Raw genomic sequence first — 26,661 nt, forward strand, 5'->3', positions numbered from 1 at the left:
ACAATCCTACATTTCAATTTCATTTTTTGGTTCCAAAATGAGTCACAAAACCACATTCATCTCAGTCATTCACATAATCACAATTAATTATTTATGCTATATAAAAAAAGTTTAATTAACCAACATCCACATCAAAATCCATCTTAAATAAGACAATTAAATTATAACAAATAAAAGTATTTATAGCATCCAACAACAAAAAAAGGAAAGGTCCCTCAACCCTGTCCTTTTCCACATTAAATTCAATTTCATGACAAGTTATATGATTGTGCTGAAAATTATACAAAACAATACTATATAAAATCACAACTGTCAGCATTTAAAAAAAAATTTTGTTTTTGACGTCATGAAATTTTCATTTTAATTCGTATACGAATGAAGAAAATAAAAAAAAGAATTTAAAATGTATTAGTTCCTATTGAGTGATTTCAGCGCATTTTCGAAGCAGCGAAAAGAAATTGGTTAGCAAACTAATGTGAATCGACCCTGAGAATAAGATTTAAAAGAATTCAGGTCATTTCTTGGTTAAAATCAAGATCCAGCAAGGTCTAAGTCAATTCGCAAACCTAAAAACAAGATCCAGTAGAATCCAAGTCAGTTAGCCGACCAAAAAACAAGATCCAGTAGGATTCAGATCATTTCTTCAACCTAACAACAAGATTCAGTAAGATCCGGCTCAAAAACAAGATTCAGTATTGTCCAAGCTTATTTATCAGCCTAAAAACATGATCCAGTAAGATCCAAATCACTTAACCGGTCCAAAAACAAGATTCAGTCAGATCCAGCTAACTTACTTGACCTAAAAAGATCCAGTAAGAATCATGTCACTTTCTTGACCCAAAAAAATGAGATCAAATAAAATCCAGGTCACTTCCCATACGTAGAAACAAAATCCAGTAGAATTCAGGTCACTTCCCTGGCCTTAAAAGTAAGATTCAGCTAAGTCCTAGTTACTTCACGGGACTTAAAATAAGATCCAGTAGAGTTAAAGTCTCTTCCGGCCCAAAAACAAGATCCTGGAGGATCTATGTCACTTCCTTGACCTAAAAATTAAGATCCAGTAGGATCCAGGTCACTTACTTTACTTAAAAACTAAGATCCAGTTGGATAACGACCTAACGACCAATAACTTGATTGAACGGAACTAATGTAACACAACCGAGCTTCTAATGATGTCTAGTTTTAGAACTTTCAACGGCAGCCGATGTACCGACCAGACAAACTGTTTCATAAAGCTGCTTTTTTTGTGCTAAAAACTATAACATAACATTTTCATACATTAGCTCGACTATTTCTCATTTTATGGTTATTTTGAATGCTAAAAAATGTACGGAAGAAACTTCTTTTTATTTTCATCTCTCTTTCTCTCATTTTGTGACACAACACAAAAGTGTTATGAATAATAGATGGGAGATGGAGCAGGGGAGCAGAGGGGGTAAAAATGTAGACATGATTGTGCTTTGCCATTTTCATTGTTGGAATGAAAAATAATCGCCCTTGTTGATGGAGAGTATTTATTTTGAATGGCTGATAACATTCAATGTTTATTCACAATTGACTTTGGCATGGCTCGTGTAGAGGCGTAGAAACACTATAGGAATAGAAAAAAATGATTTTTTTTTGTGCTTAGTCGTTAAATTTTATTAAAAAGTTTTTTAACGCATTTTCCTAGCAGGAAAAAAACGCAATTCTACGCACTTTGTCCATCCGTCAGTCTGTCTGTTCGTCTGTCTGATCGTCTGTCTGATCGTCTGACTTTAATCATGACTTTTAATATTTTGATACTTTGCGGGGAAAATGCGCTTCCGTAGGTCACGTGTGACTACATCTATACTAGTTTCTCTATGCTAGTTTATTTAAGAGCGAATGATATGATCAGTTGTGTCTGAAGTTGGCAGAATTTTGATTCAATACAAATGATTGTAATCTTGATTGTATGTTTGACTATGTCTATGCTTGTTTGCTTTTTCATATTGTTCTTTTAAAACCGTTGATCAAAAATGCTTCGAAATATTTGACTTCCTTACTATACTGGACTGATTCAACTGCGATCCATGCCGTCCATTAGATGCCTTCTAAAGTCGAGTGCATACACCGCTGATGAACGAGATCTGTGCTGGAATTTGTACTTAAAAGGATAGATTAGAAGTCTATCCAAACCCTGTGTGAAGGGTGGTACTCACACAATCAGGATAGAAAGGCTTACAACCTATCATCTCCGAACCCAACATTTACAAAGATTGCAAATAGAACCGAACCAACAACAGCGATTTAAAATAGACTTAGGCTCCCCAAATTGTGCTGCTCGGGTATAAATTTTATTTTCAAAAAAATTGAAAAATTTTATGATTTCCTGTGATTACTTACTAAAATTAATCTATAATTATGAAATGTGTGTATGATTCTTGATGTTATTAGACACATAAAAAAGATACACACGAAAATTTAAAACTTTTTATATAGTATTTTATATTCTAGCTCCATTATCATTTAGATATGAACAGAAAAATTGTAATGTATACATAATTTTTATTATTATTACTTGCTTTCATAAGAATAATAAAAAATATTCAGTTAAAAATCCTTTGATGGAATTTGTTCTGATTGTCATTTTCCAGGGGTTTACTAGAAATTATGTCTGAAACCACCTCTTTATACCCGAACTCCTGGAAGAATAGAGAATATAGAAATAGAGCTGCACTTCGTATTTAGAATTGTCAATTGTAATACATCCAGCTCCAAGCGACATCTATTGCAAGCCTCAATTGATCAGTTCAGTCAATTGATCCTAGCATCAGTACGACCTGTGATGTAAGTTTGTTATTAAGTCTAAACCTAATTAATAGTAGAAATCTAAGAAATTAAATAGTTTTATAATGTTAAGGATGTCTTAAACTCTCTTAATTACATCCAAGGTGTACTTCTGTGCCTCAGAGCATATCCTAAGAATCATATATCTTCAAAAAACCCATCCATTCCATGAAATTCTACCAAAATTCATACAAGACCTTCATCGTCCCTCTGTTTACTTTATAGCCATCCTTAATATTAATTTTCTATTCATCCACATACATTCAACATGTTAAAATGTATAGGAAGTAAGTGAGAAGGAAAGAGAAGAAAAAAAAGACGAAAAACTAAAAAAAAGACCTTTTTTTGAACTTAATTAAAAGTTTTTAGATACAGGTCATTAAGTTCACATGAAGGAGAGGAAATGAGAGAGTTAATCTCAGTTATGGGAGGTAAAACTAAACTTTGTGGATGTGGATATGGAAGTTTTTATATAAATTAACTAAAATTAACCTTTTTTTGCTGATGTTTATTCAAGTCAATTTTTCATGTAATATCCATAGCTAACTAGTCATCATGATTTTAGTCAATGAAAATTCGATTTAATTTTTAATGATCCACCATTATGAGTTATACGATGAACGATAAAAGTCCCAGAAGCAATAATGTTCATTTTTATCGTGCTGTGTCGCATCTTTTTTTTTGGATGTTTGTTCTTTTGCTGGTTCATAAAAGTTTTTTGTTATTGAAGGAAGTGAAAATGGCCTGTAAGGACATGTTGGGGAGATTATGAAGTTTTGAGGGTTTTTGGTTGGATAGAGCGCATTTGAATACTTACTTTACTTCGCTGGCCGGTACAGATCAAGTGTGATCATCAGATGAGCCTCACTTTTTTGTCATATGTCGATTCCCAGCAAAACTGTTCTATCGGCTGCTAATTCGGCATGTCAATAGATGCCAATTTGTACCTAGGTTTGCTGATGATGTCCTATGGAAAGCTTCCTGTAATTCCAGTGAGTTCTACGGTCTACCACGAGCAAATTTGAATAATATAGGGATTTTGACCTTGGAATGCTGGGATATCAAGTTGAGCTGTGACAAATAAAGGCATAATTGCCAGTGCGAGTGGTCAATCATCTGTGGTTCGAGTGGTTAAGCACCAGATCGAATATCTGCTATTACTATGTTTGTAAAATGCCTTTATTGTTCATTTAGTTAAAAACTCGTCATTTTGATGACTTAAAATTGAAACTGTGACACAACGACTCTTTGAATTCTGTTGTGACGCTCTCGTGCCTTAGACGATGTGCAGTTTTACTTCAATTGACTCTTTGATAAATACCTAAATGTCCAACATCGAAACCAACCCTTAAAAGTCTAAAAAAAACACATGTTAAATCATATTCAGAACATCAATTGCCATTCATACTTAAACTTCTCAATTCTCAACATTTTTGCTGACTGAATCTTCACCGTACATCTACAAAGTGCCACAATAAAGTCATATTTCCCAACAGCACATCCACTTTACAAAGAAAATTTTCCCCACCATTAAAGCTTTCATTTTAACCGACTTAAAAAAAGAAAGCAAAAATTCCCAATTGTCAGTAATTTTTGATGTCTCCAGCAAACTTTCATTTTGTCTATACTTTTGCTTGCTGTACGAAACTTTTATAGTCTTCATTCTCCGTCCAGTCTTTTTTTTTCACCAAACAAGCAATTTTTCAAAATGTTTTCATTCAAACTTGAGTACTTTAATGGAAATTATATGTTAAAAGCTTAATTAATATCATTTTTAGTTCTCCCAAATAGCTAGTTAACAAGGAACACAAAATAAAATTCATTTCCAGTTCTATGTTTTGTGGAGAATGAGGAACTAACAGAAAACTGTGATGATGCTAATGACAGAAGGGTGGAATGGATTTTTTTTTTTCAAATGTTTTGGCTGTAACAAGCTAAACATTTTAGTTCTGTAACTTTTTTTTTATTCACAGATTATTTTAAATGCTTAGTTCTTTTACTGGCTTAACCACATGTAAAATTGCAAAAATTAAACAGCGGTTTTGATTAAATTTCATTATGTTTTAGCCAACAGTTTTAGTGATGGACATTATAGTGGTGCATTTTTGGGGGGTAATCAAATGAGACACTTGAATCGGGTGCAAACTATACAGATTTTAGGATCGAGACAGTTGATGGTTACAAATCATCACCTGTTCAATAGCTTTCGTCGAGAAGGTATGATTGGATAACATTCGAGACTGAGTGACATAAGGAAGGCTTCATCAACGAGCTTTTAAGCTTCCGCTAGATCTCTTGTATAAATACCAAATGGAAGTCGTCTCCATTTGGCAAACAAATATATCTGGCATTTATTTGGAGTTATTAAGGATCTTTTTTGAATCCTTAAAAACAACAAGACGGAGCCTTCCTTAATTTGGACACTCGGATAGTACTGGACAATCAATTAAACATCTATTCTTAGCAGCACAAGCGGTGGGTTACATACTTACTTACTTCGCTGGTCGTACAGATCAGTTGTGATCCATGACCTCGCACAGGAGTCGCCTGAAGCTGGCTCTATCGCTGGCTTCCACCTGCCAATTTCCGATACCAAGCGCCATACTATCTCTATCGACAGCTTCCTTCCAAGAGTTCTTTAGACGTGAACGATCTCTTTTACCGTCCAAAAAGTCAGCTTTGAAGTCCTTAATTAATGGAGTTTCCACAGATTGCGAACGGTGGGTATCACGATAAAAAGAGAAGATGTATCACTACCTGATTGATTGTGTCTCTTAATACTGTAAAAATATTCCAAATCAAATCAAATACCTTATCAGCCTTAATATCACAGAAACACAATGTAGGAACGATACCAAAAAGCGATCTATTTGCCTGTTAAGGAACGTAATATATGAACAGTCCCAAAATAAATTCACATGAAATTAATTTCATGCATGAGTGAAACGAAGGCAATGCTTTCATCAATCAAATTTCACATATTTAACAATTTTCCTTCAAGACATTCCCAAAAAAAAAATCATTTTCATAGTCATGAGTCAATGAATTTTACAATCTGAGGTTGTTTTTTGCCTGTAAATTAGTAAATTTATCAAAGAGATCCAAATTAAATTTCAAAGAAGGACAAAGTCATCGTCTTGTATTAATTCATATGAATCTCAAGGTAATTTGAAGCATGTGTAGCACAATGGAAATTTCAAATCAACATCTTATATAATTAAATTTACCACATATTGTTGAGTCTTTAATATAAATCGAATATGTAGCATATATGACAAGATGAAGGAAGCCCAAAATTACAGAAAATGAGCTTAATTTACATCAGTTAAAGGAACCATGAATGATACAAAAAAATAATATATACATGTGAATACAGAGCTGCTTTATGTTCAGTACAAATCAATTCATGAATAAAAGAGCACGTTCAGTTCCACGTACAAGCTCATTTCCAATATAACCACAAAATTAAACCTCAATTGAAATTGCTCAAGTTGAAATTAATCGACAATACAAACTGAATGCTGAAAATAACTTTTTTTTTGTTAGTCTGGATTTTTGAGGTTATGGATGGATGTTGGATATTGATTGTTGACTGATTGTCTGCATTGAGATTTGATGGCTTTTTATTTAAATTGATATTTTTGGATACTTTAAGCTTCCTGAAAATTTGAAAATCAAGATTATAGCTACTTTAAGGAAGTTTCAAGCTACGTCTTTGAACAAACTCTTCGATTCTCTAAATTAACAATTTTTGAACCTTCTGGAAATTTCATCAGACATAAATGAAACAAATTTGCAATTAAAGGTTGGTCATGAATAGCACAAATTGGCTAATCGATAACTTCAAAATTGACATGACTCTGGATTCAATTGAATCTATCAAAGCAGGCAAAGAGCGTGATCTCAAACCCAGACTAAGCTGAGACCAACGATCATGAGCATGTTCATCTAGTATATTTAAGACGAACATGCTGGATGCTAAATAGTGTTCATATGGCTGCCAAACGAAGGCGGCTTCCATTTTGAGTTAATAAAAGTGACAAGCGGAGCCATAAAAGATCCCTGACGGAGCTTTAAAAGATCCCTGACGAAGCCTTTAAAGATCCCTGACGGAGTCTTTAAAGATCCCTGACGGAGCCTTTAAAGATCCCTGACGGAGCCTTTAAAGATCCCTGACGGAGCCTTTAAAGATCTTTGACAGAGCCATTAAAGATCCCTGACGGAGCCTTTAAAGATCCCTGACGGAGCCTTTAAAGATCCCTGACGGAGATAAAGATCCCTGACGGAGCCTTAAAAGATCCCTGACGGAGCCTTTAAAGATCCCTGACGGGGCCTTCTTCATTTGTTTCCTCCGGTCGAAAGCATACTCATTTGACTATTAGAGCTACAAATGTCATTGCATCCATTAAAAAATGCGTCAATAAAGTTCACCTCAATAACTAACCTAACCTTAAAGCTTGATTTTCATTTTTCCATACAAACAAGACATACATCCAAACAAAATATTTCTGGTGATGATGATGAGAATGAGGATGAAAACATACTTTCGAATTAACCACGATATAAATTTTCATCGATTTAAAATTAACATTTACAACCTTTTTTTACCTCTCATTTATATTTCATTGCCATATTGCTTAACGACAGAATTTCCCACAAAAAATGCGCGGTTTCTGAATCTTTTTTTTTGTGCTCCTCACATCCTCAACGTTCTTGTTTTTTGTGTTGAAATATGTTCAGCAAATTTATACAAAAAATTATTGTTAAAATTGATTTTATTTGTTATTTGTTCTGTTCTTGCTCTCTGAGCAGGCAGTAAAAAAGGGAAAGCAAGTGGCACAAATAATAAGCAACTGGTTTTTTATCAAGAATCAATTTTAAAATATATAAAAAAAATATTTTTTTTACTCAACAGCAACAACAACAGAAAAAAGTTAATTAAATGTGCTTTATGATGCTAATTAAATATCAATTCAATCTCTGCCTCAATTGAATCGAATGAAAAGAGGAAGAATTAATTTTAATTACCTGTATTATCAGCGTGAAAACCTTCAAGTTGTATCGGTATGATATATTTTGCCAATATACCCGAAAATATATGACAATTTAAAAGGGATATTCGTATTTGTGTGAGGGACTTAAATGAAGGAGGGCCCAACAAGGAGCTTTTAACACTCCAATGAGGAGCTTTTAGGGCTTCAACAACAAGCAGCGTTTAAGGATCCAATAACAAGAAGCTATTAAGGGTCAAACAACAAGCAGTTTTAAGGCTCCAAAAATTAAGGTTTTATGGTTCCAACAAAGAGCTTTTAGGGCTTTAAAAATGAAGCATTTAAAGTTTATCAAGGAGCGTTTAAGGATTCACAACAAGGAGCTTTTCAGACACAACCAAGGATCTTTTAAGATTTGAACAAGATGCTTTTAAGGCTCCAAAACAAGGAGTTTTGAGGCTCCAACAACAAGGAGTTTTTAAAGCTCAAAACTAAGAAGCTATTAAGGCTTTAACGAGGAGCTATTAGGGCTAAAATAAGGAGCATTTAAAGTTCCATCAAGGAGCGTTTAAGGATCCCACAAAAATGAGCATTTCAGGCACAACCAAGCATCTTTTAAGATTCCAACAAGATGCTTTTAAGGCTTCAACAACAACGAGCATTTGACGCTCTACAGCAAGGAGATTTTGAGGCTCTAACAACAAGGTGCTTTTAAGGCTCAATTACAGAGCATTCAAAGTTTTATCAAAGCTCTTTTATTAACACAAAATGGAAACCAGCCGTCTTAATTTGTTAACATTAAAGACGTCATCATCATCATCATTTGTGTCACTCGGGTTAAGAGTCTTTTAGACCATCCTTTTTATTAACCTCAATTTTAAAATTTAATTGTTCGAAACCTTACAACAACTAAGGTTCTTAATAAAAAGTACACTTCCCAACAACAAGTCTCAGTAAGACTCGAACCCAAGCCCTCTTAATTACATGTCAAGTGGTCTTACTTACTGAGCTACCAGAGCTACCCAGGGTTACTAGAGTGTTTGGCACAATTCTCACTTAAATCTTATTCTCAATTCAATCCCCATACCACAACTCTTATCATTGTACTGAACAAAGACACAAAATCCAATATTAATGACGCCTTAATAGTACACGCTTAAAAACATAAACGAATGTGATTAAACCTAAGAATTTTGTTAAGAAATTTTTCATACAATTTTGACAACGTTCAGCACAAAATACAATCGTTGACATTCCACATGCTACAGCCCATAAAACAAATCCAAATAAAAGGTCATTAACAGATAGAATGTTTGGTCCGACACCTTTTTCAACGTCTATCCTTCCAAATTTCAACCAATGATTATGCTCAAAAAGATGTTGTGGAATTCCAGCTGGTATCAGTCTGTTCGTCGTCTCCTCAACAAGTCCACTCATAAAATGATTCTTAAAAGTTCCAAATCCAATTGGATATGAGAAAAATTTTTGTTTTAGGTATACTCCTTGTACAGCAGTGTCATAATGTATTATATCAAAAAATGTGTCCTGCATGAAAAAAGCCAACTTAGCTGTGGCATTTTTGATGGTGCTGGCATAGAAACTTGCTATATCAAAATCTGTCTTTAAAATCATGTGGGTCCTGTAGAAAATTTATTGTAATTGAATAAAACTGTGCAAGACTCTCAAAGTCATGTCAACTCTGGTCTCGAGTGGAACAGGCTGTGACTAGTATCTTTAGTTCCTCCATCATGTACCGACATTACCTACTCATTTTGAAGGTCGTCAATTCAAGCCTCATAGCGGAATAGATGTCAAATTCATGACGACTAATCACATCCTGTTCCACTCAAGATTAAGACATTCATTACTGACCATATCCTTAATCAGTGGTGGACAACCTTTTATTTAACGAGGTACACTTTGGTGATAAGCCTCGACCAAAACCGCATACGGAATACGGTTCCAGGCATTTCCAAATATTTTGACAATAAACTATCGTGCCACTGCACACAAGTTGTCCAGCACTGTTCTAGATGCAGCCATGACTTACCTGTGATAATTTCCAACCAGCATGTATAAAGCATCTTGAAAAGCATAACCTAAGCTATCTAACGTAACAATTGTAAAATTTTGAAGCATAAGTTTATCAATACTATCGATTGGCTTCTTCCTCATCTCTGTTGTAAGGAAATCAAATGAAACTCCTTGATATGCAGTACGAATTACCAGGCAGAAAAATACAAAGCTGATTAATATTATTCTTGGAGATGATTCAATTGGAACTTTAATTTGTGAGATTCCAAAAAAAATTTGCAGGACATTTAAAGTCGGTGCTTGAATATTTGATCCATAAAAAGCTGCTTGTATCCATTTTGGAAGGAATTTAACAATAAATATTGCTAAAAATACAATTAAATAAGTTATAATAATGTAGCACCAAGTCATGTCATCAAATGGCAGGAATAGCTTCTCATATGATGAATACAGCTCGCCAGGTGTAACATAAAATGGATATTCTGACTGAATAAATGACGATCCAAAGTGTACTTTTCCAAATGTATATGCTGAGTACATTCCAAGACTTAAGTAAACATTTGGGTCAATAACCATTCCGCTACTCGTATCAGGCACACCATTAGGATATTGAATCTGAAAATTGGAACTAAAATTTCCAAATGACGACATAATTCGAAAAAAATCAGGCACAAGTCCTATTAATGAGCCATAATAAAGATAAACTCCAAGAGCATCTTTTAAGTCCGTTTCCAATGTAATCATGCAGTTCCAATAATTCATGAATTTTCGTTGATATTTTAAGTCATATATCCACTTTTGTTCTAGCTTGTTAAAGCTATTAATGTGAACCAATTGCGGACCATTACAAAATGACCCTGAGAACCATTCAAGGCTTACTAATAAGAATCCATCCTTATTAAATACAAAAAAGTAAGCATAAAGCTCAATAGTTGACGACATAACTTTCAAAACTGTTTGTCCTCGTAATGAATAAATTGACTCCTTAGTTGCATCCATAAAGACTATAATGAATATTAAGTGCTTTTGAAAATCGTTGCTTAATAGCAAATTTACATCCATTTCTTCAAACTGCTCAATTCTATCTGCAAAAATGATTGCTGATTGATAAAGATTATTCTCTGTGCTTGAAACTTGTCTTATTGTTGTTGTAAATGCAAGGTTCTTCTTAATATTTGAATAGATTGATTGCTGATGTGACAGTTTTGGTATGACACATTGACTGATTGTCATAATATTTGTAATGTATAAGATAAATCTTAGGCTGAAGTTTTGAGTCATTTTTAATACCTTTTAATATTACTTCCTTTATGTTTCGACAGCAAACGAGTACTAAAGTTCCAAAATAAAGCTATTTATCGATACTTTTCTAATATTTTTAATTAATTATTAATGTCCTTTTGTTTTGGTTCGTATTGACTCCGGTATTGATATATTTCAAGGGTGGGACAATTCTACTGTACTAGCTATACTTACTGTACTTTCCATACAAGTCTATTAAGTACTTACAGTAAGTAAACTAATGTACTTTCCATACAAGTACATCAAGTACACACGATTGGACAAAAATACGTTAGAACTAGACATCAACAGAACATTAACTTGCCATCTAGTAATTATCAGAGCTCGAAGTCGATATGGTTGAAGTCGACTCGACTCGACTCAAATGTACTCGACTTCAAGTTGACTCGACTCGACTCGACTTCGAGCTCTGGCAATTATGACGTATTCTTGTCCACTTGAGACAGTAGGTTCAATACTGTACTAGCTGGTTTCCCAAGCAAATTCAACTAATCCAATACTACACTTCTGAAGTGTCTGATCCTTGACATATTCATTATTTACATGATAAGTTCTTAGTAGGAATAAGTAATTTTATTATTTTTGATTCCTATCACCATTACCTGTTGTTCAATTTTATCCATTAAAATACTTATGTTTCGTGCGTGGACCCTATAAAGTGCCAAGGAAGTAAGTAAGTAAGCCTAATTAAAGGTTTCCAATCCTGCGACAAAGGCTTTTGAGTCTTGATCTGGAGATTAGTTGAGACCGAGACTTCTTGGATACTCCTGCGACAAATACTTTTGCAGTTTCGGTTCCGGCCTAAGTCTTAGTCTTAAGAGTCTGTCCTCCCCACCCCTCTGGGCTGCGTCAATAATGCGATATATTGCAACTTTACAATATAACAAGGCATAGACAATGCAGCCATCTGACACTCGATATACAAAACAATAAAATTTAATCTTTAACGATAAAAATCTACAATTTTCTCACTAAAATGTACACGAGATATTTTCTCATTAAGCTTATCCGATTTTTCTACAATTTTTTTTTTAAATTAATATTCTGCATTTTCGATATAAAAGGATTAAAATTGTCTGAATATCCGAAACATATATCAACAATACAATCATAAGAGATAAATAATTCACAATATACACAAATACACAAAAAAAAGGAATCACAGTGAATAAAAAAAGGAATTTTATTTATCAGAACAGAATATCGTTCATTTATAATTTATCGGTGCCATCATACGCCAGGCATGAGGAAGAATTTGTTCAATTGAATATGCAATCGGTTTGGATGAGTTTGGAAAGACTGAATAGAATCCGGGAAACCATTTAGGTATTTCTGTTCCACGACATTGCCAATAATTTTTACGTTTTATGGCATTTGGTTGCAGTTCGTATTTAAGTGACATTTTTGCGACTTTTGAATTCTCAAAGTGATCAACCTCACCGAGATGCTTATCAAGAATTGCATCAATTTCATCCAATTTCTTTAGTATATCCTCATTCACAACATTAGTTACCGGTGGTTGACTTGACACGAGACTTAGCTGAACATTATCAATTTTTCCATCTATTGCATTTTTCGTATCAATTTCCATTGGATTTCCTAAAATTCCATTACCATTCTTTGATATCTCATTTCCACCAATTTTAATGCCACTTGATTTTCTCGTATCCAATAGCTGAAAACTTCGTGCAATTTCTTCAATTTCATTATCAAATACAAACATAAAACGTTCAATTTGATCTGTTATGAGCGTAACTTGACGTCCATAAATTAATTTATCTTCAGCACACATCGTACGATTTTTTAATGCCATTGTTTCAATGCGTGCTGCTGTATTTAATGACGGATTATTGAATCTTATTGAACTAAAATATTCATTATCTGAATGATAGATGAAGCGCTGATAAAAATTGATTGGTATGCATGGTAGCATATAGAATATTTGACCAATTATTCTCAGTGCATCACGTTCATTTATGGAACTATTTTGATATTTTTGTGCAATTTGTATGATGTAACGTGATAAATAATCCATATGTCCATTTCTATCGTCATCAATATCATCGTCGTCAATATTGTCTGTATCATCTTTAGCTGTCTCAAATTCATTACGATTTGTTAGTTGACATGCAACATATAGGATGTCTCGTTCGATTAAATCATGTGGGTAATTATAGTCTTTGATAACGCAAATCGGTTGAATGAATTTCATTTTATCAAGATAACTTGCACTTGGTGCTGTAGACAATAAATCATCATGTGATGATTCAGCATTAATTGGAATCTTGTCAATATCACCACGAATTTCACCTTTTAATATTTTAAGCATATATTTATATTCCATATATCTTAAATTCTTAATAAATTCAATAACAGCATAAACAGCCACGTCGGACTCATTGACTTGCATCAAAAATGCATTTTCCAATAAATTTTCACAGTCTGATTTTGTGAATACAATACGACCTAATTTTGATTTAAGTTCATCGACATCTATCTTATAATGTAGCTTATCAAGTCGTGCAAGCTCATCACCGTAATCGATCACGTTGTTATTGTAGATGAGATTCTTTATGTGTGCAACTAAAATGTTCAATGAGTCGTCAAGTGCAGAAGCTTCATTTCGAGTCTGATTCATAAGGACTTGATATAAAAAAAAGAAAGATAAAGGAATTTATTATGTGGCTGTGTACTTAGAATTATCAATTTATTGGAAATTGGATTTGGTGCTTGTTGTCTTATGGAATTATTTTCATTTGGTAAGCTTGATTGAGGAATTATGAAGTGTTTGGGACATTTGATTTAGTTTTATGAAGTTATGTGACAATTTTTTGGGGATATTGGCACTTTTGGATGGATATAGAATGTTTGATGACAAAAATCGATCACAAAAATGTTCCGATAATCGAATATTTGAACTTTTTGGATGTTTCAAAGGAAATTGGTAATTGGCAAGTGATAGTCAGCGAAAGAGCCAGCTTCAAGAGCCAACTGAGGAGGACATGGATCTGTACGATCAGCCAGAAAGGCACAGTGTATAATTGGTGAGTCCTAGACTAGCATAACTTTGGCTTTAAGTCAGATTTTATGAATTCCAGCATCAGGCCAGAGTCAAGTCATCCTAGCACCAAATTTTCACTACGTTGTGTGCTCCGGGAATGTACTAATGAGAGCAACTCGACTTAAGACATCAAATGCTTTGCATGAAACAGAGACATCTCGAGTTGGTCCTCAACACTAGAAGACCAATTTGTCCACTTTTGCTTACGATAAATTTGCAAATTTCCGGCATTTTTAAAATTTCCCAAACCCTTCTAATCAACAAGGAGATACCGATAGAATAGGGCATACGCTTCGGAAGAAAAATGTCGTTGCTGGAACAGAAACACAAATTTGTTGCACACCCCTTGGATGGAATCCACAAGGGAAAAGACGACCAGGAACTTCAAAAGCTACTTGGTGCAGAACAGTAATGAAAGAATGTCAGCTCAACGTGCGGACAGAGGTGATAGAGCCAGCAACAGAGTCAGATGGAAAGCCTTTTGTTGTAACCTATGCTCCACATAGGAACATGGTTACAGTAACCCTTCCATCATTTACACTTGAAAAATGTTCGAATTCCCAACCAAGCCATCAAATTAATTAAATCTACCCACAACTACACACAACCAAAAGATCATCTTAAATTCAATCTAGTAATTACCTTTACAAATATTTTCATCAACAGTCTCACAGCATTCGAGAACAATGTCCAATACTTTAAGCATCTCATCGGTAATCTCAACAGCATCTAAAATCTCATTTGAACCAATGATACGATTGAATGTATTAATTGATGATGGTGCAAGTCTTTCATGTATTGGAAATTGGAATGACTTATTAAGTCGACGACGTCCACGAAGGAAGCTTTCATCACGCTGTTTTGACATTCCACGATCAACTTTCATTCTTAAAAGTTTTTCAATTTTTTCAAGCATCATTGCTTGATGTGCCGTACCTTGAACATTTGGCATTTGATATTTACCTTTCAACATCTTCTTGTACATTGATTGAAGTTCCGATAAAGACACTTGTTGTAGTAGTGATTCATTAAATGATGGATACTCGACACTATCATCAGTTTCATTCATTAAGGTTCGATGAAGTGCTCTTTGAATATTTGATTCATGAAGTCTCTGTAGCATTGATTGCTGTCCACGATTTTGTGTTGTTTGTTGTGGCTTTTGTATGATTGATGGCAACTCTTGTTGACTATCTGATGGCTCTATATATGATTCAATTAGTTCTTTGATTCCACGCAAAAATACACCTAATGATGCATTCAAGTTCTTTAAATGCTTTTGTTCCATCAATTTTTTCATCTCATTTCCGATGAGGTCTTTACATTTGACATTTGTTAGCTCATACTTTCGGGTTTGTTCGTAGACTTGATGAAGTAGACGGTCAAGAGATTTTTCAATTTGTTCACGGTTGAATTTTTGAATTTCTGGATATGGAAGGGTCTTGTAGAAAGCTTCGAGGTCATTAAGGATGGGATTTAGATTTGCGCGGAAGGTTTTGACCCAAATGTCGAATTTATTTCGTCGGTTCTTCTGGTTGAGGATGAAAACTGGAAGGAAATGGAAGAAATATTGGAATTAATAATTATAATCTGAAAGTTTGAAGCTTAAGATACTGAAATGTCGTGAAAACTCAATCTGCGCAATGTTTGGTTGTGTCACTGCTTTCTTTAGGTCTTGGTCGAGTCAACAGGAAACATTACCTGTTGCACCCTGCGAGAACAATCGCAGTAACCTTACCAATTCAGGTTCAAGTGTCAAAATGACACGATATTGCCGACCACACTGTCCAGCCCTACTAAACAATCAAATACTCACTTTTACAAAATGTCTCAACAAACTTATCAAGTTTCTGCTTGATCGCCGTCTGTGTCGATGACTTTTGAAGACTCGACTTTTCTAAATTTCTCACTTGATTTTGAACTTTAGCTTTCGTTTGTTTTGATGCTGCATCACTTGACGGTCTTCGTGATGAAGGTGCAATACGTGATACATCATTATATCGTCTAGCACTTGAAGGTCGTCTAGTAGCTATAGGTGTTGAATGTCTTTGCTTTTGCTGAATGACTTGTGGTTGTTGCTGTTGTTTTTGAATTTGAAATTTTTGTTGTGGAATTTTCTTAAAGAATTCAGCAAGAATTTCACGATAATTATCAAAGTTTTGTGTCTCGTTGAAGTGTTTCAGGACATTGTCGATAAATCTCTGCTTTGCTGTCTCGTCTTGGATGAAAGATTCTGAAATGATGAGGAGGAAAATAAGCTGATTAAAATGTTTTTTCTTTTTGTGAATATTCAGGAATTTTCAACAAAGTTTTAGGGCAAGTCTCGAGTGCAATAAAAACTACTCACTTCCTCGATATTGAGTCATAATCCTGCGCAATTCAACGAATAACATGTTCAATTTTTCCTCTAATATTTTAATTTTATGCTCATGCGACAAATTCACATTTTCAAGCTGATTAAAAAACAATTTTAGTGCACTGCTGATAAGCATTTGAATGTCCTCCTTCTCGTTCATCTCACGGTCTTTTAATGTGATTTTTGATCCTTTTGTTAATTTTGAAAGAGCCTTTTCAGCATCGCGAAGCATTCGAGCAGCAACATCTTCGGTTTTAATTTTATTTTGCTTATTAATATTTTTACGTTGTGCTGGCGTTAAGTTTCTGAGTTGTAGACGATTCATTTCGTTGGAACGGAGATTGGATCTTGAGATTTTGGCTGTAGATGGGACGACAAATTTGTCAGATTAATGAAAAGTCTGTCTAAATTGGACCTGGTTGTTTGTTATGGTCTAGAGTAGCATTGGTGCCTTAGCGTAACATAATCTAGTCCAAAGTAGCTCTAGTAAGTACCATCCCGAAAGCAACAGGCATTACCCTAGTCCAAACAAAAGCACTACCCCTGGGCTTGCCCTGAACATAACATTGGTGTCCAAGTCAAACACAATCGAGTCCAAAGTAGCTCTAGTCAGTACCATTCCGAGTGTAGCAGGTGTAACCCCAGTACCATTAACCCAGGCCAAACAAAGGCAAAACCCCAGGACATAACAAGCAATTGATCCATATCAAGATACACCAGGTCAACAATAACTTACATGCAGCTTCCGGTCGAGCTCTAACTTTCCTAATATTCCCAATCGATTCAGAGATTTTGAGGTTTGCTCCAAGCTGTTTGCTTCTATCCTGAATCATTCTTGGTGGAGTTTTGACAGCTTCTGATTGTTTCAAATTTTGCACGTTTCCATGCTGTCTAATGCTTGATGGCACTGCCAATTTACTCTTATACTGCTCAACGTCTATCTGAAGCTGTGATGGTGTTCTTGGAATATTCGATGTTGACATTTGCCTTGGAATTTGTGATGTCAAACCTTGTGGAATTCTTGTCTGTATTCTTGGAAGTTCTGCATGAATTTGTGTCGGATGTTGTTGTTGTTGTGGAGAAGCAATTGACCGATGTGAAATATCTGGTTGTTTCATGTAAGTTTGTGGAATTCTTGTGGGTATTTGAGGTTGATTTGTTGACATTTGTGTAAGCCTTGTTGGTATTTGAGGGATTCTTGATGTCGTCTGAGGACGTTTAATGGCTGTTTGTGGAATATTTGATGTAAATTGTATTTGAGGAAGTCTTGAAGATGCTTGAACGACCTGAGGAACTTGAAGGTGTTGCATAGCAATTTGAGGTTGCTGTGGGATTCTCGATGGTGCTTGTGGAATCTTTGACTGCACTTTAGATGCTGTAAAAAGATAAAAAAAAGGAAGTCTTATTTGCTTCTATTAAAGACATTACAAAATAAGCCAATTACCCTGACTTTTCTCAATTGCATCATCCAATTCAACTCGATAATATAATTCCATTAGTTCCTTTCCCATTGAATCATCATTCAAATATGGCAAAACTTCCTGTATCATTCCTTTGACTTCTGCTTTTACTCGTCTGTAATTGATTTTCAATTCATTCAATTTATTGAATAGATCCCTTTGATGTTGTTGGTGTTCTGTTATGTCAAGTTGCTGATCCTTTGCTGCAAACATTTCAGTTTTACTTTGATTTTTCATTCCTTCATATATATCCAATTCAGCTTCAAGTCTTTTCATTTCCTTAGACTTTTCGATAATTTTTATTAGTTGACTTTCATTATGTGCATCAGTCTCATCAATTGGCTCTTCATTCATGTCCAAATCATCGTCAATCTCTGATAAAATAATAATTTCATCATCATCATCATCATTGCTCAATGAGTCGTCGCCAATATCCGTAATATTTAGGAAATCACTCTCTGGTGGACATTGTGGTAGCTCATTAATTATTTCTTGAAGCTCAATCAGCCGTTCCTTATCAAAATCCTTTTCATCAATATTGTCAAATGCATTAACAACATGTTCCATGACATTACGGACATTTATAATCGCATCACAATAATTTTTATGTCTTATTCGGACAATTCTTTCAAGTTCATCCAATTGTGCCTTCTCATCATCAGATATGTCATCAAGTAGCATATGATCATACTTTTTATCACGAATATCTTGACGTGCTTGCTCGTAGTCAGTTCTATGAACGATATTCAGGTTGTCGACAGCTTCATAGACATTATCAAACAGTTCATTCAATTTTGATTGATTCATGACTTGGATATAATTTTGAGGATTAATTTAATGAATGGAAAATTTCTTTTGTTAATAAAAAATAAAATGTCAATGATTGCTGAGATTTTAGATTGAAATTTCAATGAATTCTTAGGTTTTGATGACTTTTTAATGATTTTTGGTGGGAATCACAAATTTTTTAGAATCACAAATCCAACTATTCAGCACAAGAGCTTCTCTTTACACCCACAAACAATAAACATCCACCAAACTTTAAAAATCCTTCAAATTTTTTAAAAAACCTCCCATTCTATTTTTATCTTATGTCCTGTCCAAAAAAAATGCCATAACAAGCAAAATCTACACATTTTTTATTGCCCCACCAAACATTTTCCATGTGGTGAACAGTAATAAAATTGATAATAAATTTGCTACCATTGTGACAGCATTAAATTACATTGAAATAGCTCTTTGAGGACTCATTCGTTCTTGTTCTTCGGTAAGTAATGCTTCTAAGATGGAATGAAATTCATTGAAATTTAGATGTTAATGTTGAATGGAAAATTAAGAGAAAATGGAATTCCATTTTTGAAAAGTCAGCTTTAATATTTAAAAGTCTGATTAAAGTTGTGTGCAGGGTTGGTATAACAGAGAGTAAGCGTACTCACCCCTCAAAATGCTCGTAAGCTTACGACTTGTTTATTCCAGGACAGATCAATGATCTAGAGCAGTGTTGGGCAACCTTTTATATTTCGCGGCACCTAAGTAGTAAGCTTCGACCGAAACCATACACAGTGTACGGTTCATGACCATTCTAAAAATTTTTGATGACGCACTAATGTGCGCTGATTACCCACTACAATTATAGGTTATGCTATTCACAGACACAAGTGAGGACTAGGACAGTGAGCTGTGAATCTACAGAATATCAGACATTATGCAACTCTGAGCACAAGAACCAAAGAAAACCCCAAAAAAATATTTTAAAATTAAATATCCACAAAATACAGCATAAAACTCACCAGTCTGTAAAGAATCTGATTGAAACATTCCAATCCCATACCAAGCATATGCATCATCGACTTATTATAATCAAAATCGATTTATATTTTCGAGAGACTTATTTCCTCTTTCAATCTACATATTAATTTATGCATTCATAAAAAAAAAGGAAGATGAGGGATAATAAGAAGATGATGAAAATGTTCATGCATGCATGTTGTGTCGTCAATCGAACACACACAAAAAAATAATAATATTCTTAAGACATTTTCATGGATTTATGCAAAATTTATGTAATACACAAAAAATCCATCCTTCTCTTTTTTATTTCTATTGAACGCCCACGCTATTTTATGGCAATAAATTTTCATCAAAATCGAAAGAATTGAGTAAAGCTTCTTGTGGAGGCAATAGCTATATATGCTTGAAACACTTCAGTAAATCAAAATAAAATCCTTTTCTTTTCTACTTATGTTCGGTTTCTTCCATTCCTTATGTCTTTCACTCCTCAACAAGAATCCTTTTCTATTTTATTTCCCTTTTTAGCGCATTTTCCTTAAATGAAAAGATGCTATTGTCTGTTTGTCTGTCCGTCTGTCTGTCTGTCCGTCTGTCTGTCCGTCTGTCTGTCCGTCTGTCTGTCTGTCCGTCTGTCTGTCTGTCCGTCTGTCTGTCTGTCCGTCTGTCTGTCTGTCCGTATGTCTGTCTGTCCGTCTGTCTGTCTGTCCGTCTGTCTGTCTGTCCGTCTGTCTGTCTGTCCGTCTGTCTGTCTGTCCGTCTGTCTGTCCGTCCGTCAGTCCGTTGTCTGTCCGTCTGTCTGTCCGTCTGTCTGTCCGTCTGTCTGTCTGTCCGTCTGTCTGTCCGTCTGTCTGTCAGTCTGTCCGTCTGTCTGTCTGTCTGTCTGTCTGTCCGTCTGTCCGTCTGTCTGTCCGTCTGTCCGTCTGTCTGTCTGTCCGTCTGTCCGTCTGTCTGTCTGTCTGTCTGTCTGTCTGTCCGTCTGTCTGTCTGTCCGTCTGTCTGTCTGTCCGTCTTTCTGTCCGTCTGTCTGTCCGTCTGTCTGTCCGTCTGTCTGTCCGTCTGTCTGTCCGTCTGTCTGTCCGTCTGTCTGTCCGTCTGTCTGTCCGTCTGTCTGTCCGTCTGTCTGTCCGTCTGTCTGTCCGTCTGTCTGTCCGTCTGTCTGTCCATCTGTCTGTCCGTCTGTTGTTTTGATTCAAGGCGGGAAAAATGCGCTACCGTCGACCACGAGTGCCCACATCTATACTAGTTTATATTTTGTTTTGTTGGGTGAGTTTTGAGAATAATGAATTGAGTATTAACTTCACTTTGGTTACATACTTATGGATGTTTGAATGTCAAGGTCAATTATGATCGTGAATTATGTTCATGATTTGTTTTGCAGATCCTAGGATTTCCCGAAGGCTCGATTTTGATGAATTTTCGAGATCGGGACAGACAACGAGACTCCAGAGTCGTCGTGAATACGCAGGAGCGTATTTAGGAGCTTCCCCATCATCCAAATGTTCCCTAAATTGATCTCTTAATGCTGTAATTTTAACGATCATTCAGTTCTTCATATCAATTACATATTCCTTAATCTCATGAACCAGCAACTCCCAAAAAATGCGCTTCAGCCACCAATAACTCAACCTTATTTCCTACCACTTGCTTTCCAACTCTCCCGAATTGACTTGCATTAAAATATTCGAAATGTTCTCATGGTAATAAAATCAAGTGAAAGACGAGTTAAGACAATAAAAAATACCCACAATTCTCAATCACATTAGAAATTCATCGACTGGCAGCTGTTTGGGGTATAGAAAAAAAAGGGGAAACATCAATGTATCTGGCATTAAAGATTCTATCACCTTCTCATTCCATCACGGCAACAAAATATTCACATTCGTAATAACGCTTTTGTGCTTGTCGATGCTTTATTTATCAAGTATGGCTCATTGCCACCTGATGTTCATAGCGATTTGAAAGAGAAACGGATTATTTTTTTTTTTTTGGTATGAGAAGTTGAAAATGACAGAGAAAATCAGTAAAGTGAGAAGTTTACATTGTGAATGAATAACATTATCTTAGCTTGTCTTATTCGTTACCTTTTTGTGCTTTATTCTTGTCTAAAGAAAGGTGCTATTTTATGTATGTACATTTTTATGTTCTTTAAAACTTTAAGCGTGATTTTTTTTTTTTGGTTGAGAAATTATCATGGGTTGGATGGATGGAATGAGTTTAAAGATTTAAATGGTTTACAATTGTGGAGTTTAAAGGCTTGCTGGATTATGTCTGTTTGGGGGATTCCGTCTACTTGGTAGATTCAGTATGTTTGATAGATTCAATCTCCTTGGTAGATTCTGTCTGCTAGGTAAATTATATCTGCTTGGTACATTTTCTCTGTCTGGTCGATTCTATCTGTTTGGTAGATTCTATCGGTTTAGCAAGTTCTGTCTGCTTGGTAGAATTCGTCTGCTTTGGAAATTCCATCTGCTTGGTACATTTTGTATGTTTAGTAAATTATGCCCGCTTATCAGATTCCATATGCTTGGTAGATTCTGCCTGATTGTCAGACTCTGTCTGCTTGGTCGATTCTATCTCCTTAGTAGATTCTATCGGTTTAGCAAGTTCTGTCTGCTTGGTAGGATCCGCCTGCTTTGTAAATTCCATCTGCTTGGTACATTTTGTATGTTTAGTAAATTATGCCCGCTTATCAGATTCCATATGCTTGGTAGATTCTGCCTGATTGTCAGACTCTGTCTGCTTGGTGGATTCAATCTCCTTAGTAGATTCTATCGGTTTAGCAAGTTCTGTCTGCTTGGTGGATTCTATTGTATTTGCTTGGTAAATCCAGTATGTTTGGTAGATTACTCCTTGGTAAATTTTATCTGCATTTTATTTTATATTTTCCATGGAAATTTTATTCCGTTTTACAACTTGCCAATAAATGTCTGTTACTAAGCCTTAATCGCAGTTTTTATTGGGGAATTAAAATACAGCTGAAGCCGCCTGGTCCTTGGTAAATTTTATCTGCTTGGTAGATTCTGCCTGGTTGGTATATTCTTCCTGGTTGGTATATTCTGCCTGCTTCTCAGATTCTGTCTGCTTGGTAGATTCTATCTGCTTGTCTGATTCTATCTGTTTGGTAAGTTTTATCTGCTTGGTACATTCTGTCTGCTTTTTAAATTCCATCTGTTTGGCAGATTCTGTCTTTTATCAAATGTTATGTCTGCTTGGTCAATTCTATCTCCTTGGTAGATTCTGTCTATTTATCAGATTCTATCTGCTTGTAAAATTCTATCTGTTTGGAAAGTTCTGCCTGATTGTCTGATTATGTCTGCTTGGTAGATTTTATCCACTTGCTACATTATATCTCCTTGGTACATTTTGTCTCCTTGGTAGATTACAACTGAATGATAGATTTCTAGATCTATTAAATATTGTAGAATCACAAGCCCACATTAAAGTCACAATTCATGCACATCAGACATGTATGAATAAAGTGCATAAATTTAATGCATCTTGCCTTTACACCACCAAGCTGAACAATCACTAAGAAATGCAAAGAAGACTTTTTTTTATTCCTCTTTATTTCATGAATTTTTAATATGCTTATTTTAACTAGATTGCATAGCATCACATCTCATATGGTAAGCGTAACATATAATATTGAATTTATAGGGACAACGGAAGCAACCACAATGAGATGTGAAATAAGAAATCCCATGAAAATTGTTGAGTCATTAATGGTTTCACTTATGTCATTGATTGATGATAATAATATTATGTATAGGAACAAGATTCTTATGCATTAAAAAAAAAAAGAATATGAATTCATGTATATAGAGTCATTGAAGTATGACCAATTGAAATCTGTGGCGTCTGCATTATTGTCGCGTTAAGATGATCCAGGGATAATAAGGAATCGTGTGAAAGCTTGCAAAATGCTTAGGAAAGCTTAAATTTAATGACATTGAAGATGATGTGTTGTTGGATGTTGATTGCATTAACGGAGAATATTGATGAATCATCTTGAGTGTTTTTGAAGATTATTGGATGAATCTAGAGTGCATTAATGTCAACAGTAATTGAGTCATGTTGATGTAAATGGAATTGCTTCACTAAAAATAATCTAAAATTCAGCCACGATCCAAAAATCAGCCTTTTTTTAAGTCATATTAAAATCAAATCACGTTCGAATCAATCAAAAAATCTTCAAGTTTCCACAAGAAGACATGCTTCTTATGCATTATGTATCATCCTTTGCAATCAAGATAATGTTCGATGAATTGCTTAACGTTTGCAAATAATGAAAATTGTGAAATGCAAAAAATGCAATTTTATGGATGGAATGTGATTGTGCTGAATTTTTTTCTATGACTGATGATAAGAACGCATGGATGATGATAAGATCGACATATTATGATTTTTTTTGCTCTGATTTTTGAGCTTTTTAAGGAGTTATGTTAACAGTATTTAATGCTGTTTTTGATTGTTGGATGACATTCTAATCAAGAGTCGTTGATACTTGGCATATCAGTTGCGAAGTTACCGAATAACACACAACAGAATAGCTCCAAGCTGGAATAACATTCATCATGATTTAAACTGAATCAAGCACCATGTCACAATCATACCGACCTAATTCTAAATTTTTGATCAATTAATCGACTTTTACCAGTTGTGGACAACCTAAGTGTCGCGACACACCAGTGTACTGCCAAGAATTTTTGGAAATGACATTATCCGTATGCGGTATACGGTTTTGGTCAAAGCATATTATTTTTTTGGAGTTCCGCGGACCAAACCTACCTGAGTGCCCTTCCCTGTCTGTGTATTTGCAGATCTGTTTGTTAAATCTCTGATTACTATGTCTTATTTACACAAAGCGTGACCTGACGTGACTCTGAAATGATTTGAACAGGATGTACTCGAACTTACTTAAATGTCTTTCCCAGACTGTACCTAGACCTGTGTGTTCATTACACCTCCAAGACAAACAAAATTACTTGCCGTACAACAGTAGAGAAGGAGGCAGAACAACAACAAAAGAAGTAAGCAGAAGTAGCCGGTAGAGCCTGGAACAGAGACCTGTTCAATCGCTTTATTAACACCCAACGATTCACAGTGGATCAATAGGAACCAATCATCATCAAGACAGACAATTCCTGAGCTGTTAAAGCACATCCTTCACAATTTTCTATTAAATTACATAATTCTACATCTCAATAACTAGCTGAATTTACTCTTAAATCAAGATACACTCACAGTAATAAAAAGTAAACATGACAGGTATCAGAATATCATAAATTTTATGCCAAAAATAGAAATAAAATAAAATATGAGAAAAAAAAAATCATAGATGCGACTGAATTTCAATAATATAAAAAAAAGGAAAATGAAGAATATTAAAGTGTCATGGAAATAATATTATAGATAAGGTAAGAGAACGTTCACGTGGATTCTATATATTTTTATCTAAAGAAAGAGTGCAGGAAAATTGGATTCGTTTCCATCGCGAGTTTTATGAAGTTCTTTTTTTTTTGTGGAGTTTGGTATGTAATGATAACTGCCAGAGTTGCTGTAGCAAATGACTTGCAATGAGGTTGTTCTGTGTAATTCTTATAATTACTTATTTACTTTGCTGGCCGTACAGATCAAGTGTGATCCTCAGTCGGTTCCTGAAGCTGACTCTATCGCTGGCTACCGCTTTTTAATTACCAATTCCAAGTGTGACACTATCTCTATCGATAGCTTCCTTCCATGAGTTCTTTGGCCTATCTCTTGTCATCTAAGAAGTTGGATTTAAATACTTTTACCAATGGAGCATCCGCAGTTATTCTTATAAGTAGGGCTAATTCTGCAATTCAGTCGGATTGGTGTAATGGACTAGCCACGACATATAATTGGGATTTTAGGTAGTAAAGGTGTTGGAACTGGAGTTACACAGAAAATGTGTAATTTATATATGGAATTTTGCCATATAGTTGATAGCTCAGTGGTAGGAGCATGCGACTGGAAATCTTAGGACGTGGGTTCGAGTCCCACTCGAGATCCGTTGCTGGGAATTATTTTCTGTCAAGATCAAAATATTCACTTAAGGCATTGATTATGTTTTGAGATTCGAATCCATACCCCAGAGGAGATTTTGATCAATTTCCAGACAACTTCCCTAGCACTTGCTTACAGAATCGTCTCAATAATCTATCTGCATATTAACCAAAACTTACTCTACATCCACCTCTGCCTTCCAATACCCCAACCATCTTTAACATAATGAAAATTCAACTTTTTCTTACCATTTTTCTTCTTCATCTCGTCGCTGATGCCAAAATTGTTATCAAAAGAGTCACAAACAAGTCACTCGAATATAACAAATCATAAATCGTAGCATATTTTATTGTTCTTTTTTATCACTTTTACAACAAAAAAAATACGGTACGATTGGAAGCTAGGAAAGAAGAAGAAGAAGAAGTAAAAAACGCTAAAAATGACACATGGAAAATATGAATTCAAACAGCTATAAATTCATCACAAATTGATATTGTCTTTCTAGGAGTTTCTTTTCATTTTCATAATAAGCGAGGAGAATGGAAATAAAATATGACGTGGAAAATGCTAGAAAAATTTGAGAATCTAGATGGGATTTTATGTTTCGTTAGGATGATATTGGACATAGGTTTATGGGCTTGAAGGATGGTGGTTCAGAAAGAGGACTAGATTATTTTGATACATTTGAGGATTCTTACCTCAAAAAGTGTCTGCCTAAGTCACTGAATAACTGAATGACTCAACAATATACTTAATAAGTAATAATCTAGTTTATACTAAAATACTCGGTGGCAATAGCGTTGGGCAAAATCGTAATCGAATATATTC

General features: G+C 34.9%; 1 protein-coding gene across 1 annotated transcript; it reads right to left on the bottom strand.

The window, feature by feature from the left end:
• Positions 1 to 12,345: 12,345 nt before the first annotated feature.
• On the bottom strand, positions 12,346 to 18,822 carry LOC139086563 (interaptin-like). The gene is made up of 6 exons (XM_070635045.1): positions 18,000 to 18,822; positions 17,292 to 17,930; positions 16,547 to 16,915; positions 16,016 to 16,432; positions 14,842 to 15,747; positions 12,346 to 13,781 (listed from the first exon to the last, which is right to left on the bottom strand). The coding sequence occupies exons 1-6, from the start codon at positions 18,820 to 18,822 to the stop codon at positions 12,346 to 12,348; spliced, it is 4,590 nt and encodes a 1,529-aa protein (XP_070491146.1).
• Positions 18,823 to 26,661: the final 7,839 nt, after the last annotated feature.

This window comes from Chironomus tepperi, unplaced genomic scaffold (genome assembly GCF_022539635.2).
Source record: "Chironomus tepperi strain 1889 unplaced genomic scaffold, CSIRO-AGI_Ctep_v1 contig_85, whole genome shotgun sequence".
Lineage (NCBI taxonomy): Eukaryota > Metazoa > Arthropoda > Insecta > Diptera > Chironomidae > Chironomus > Chironomus tepperi.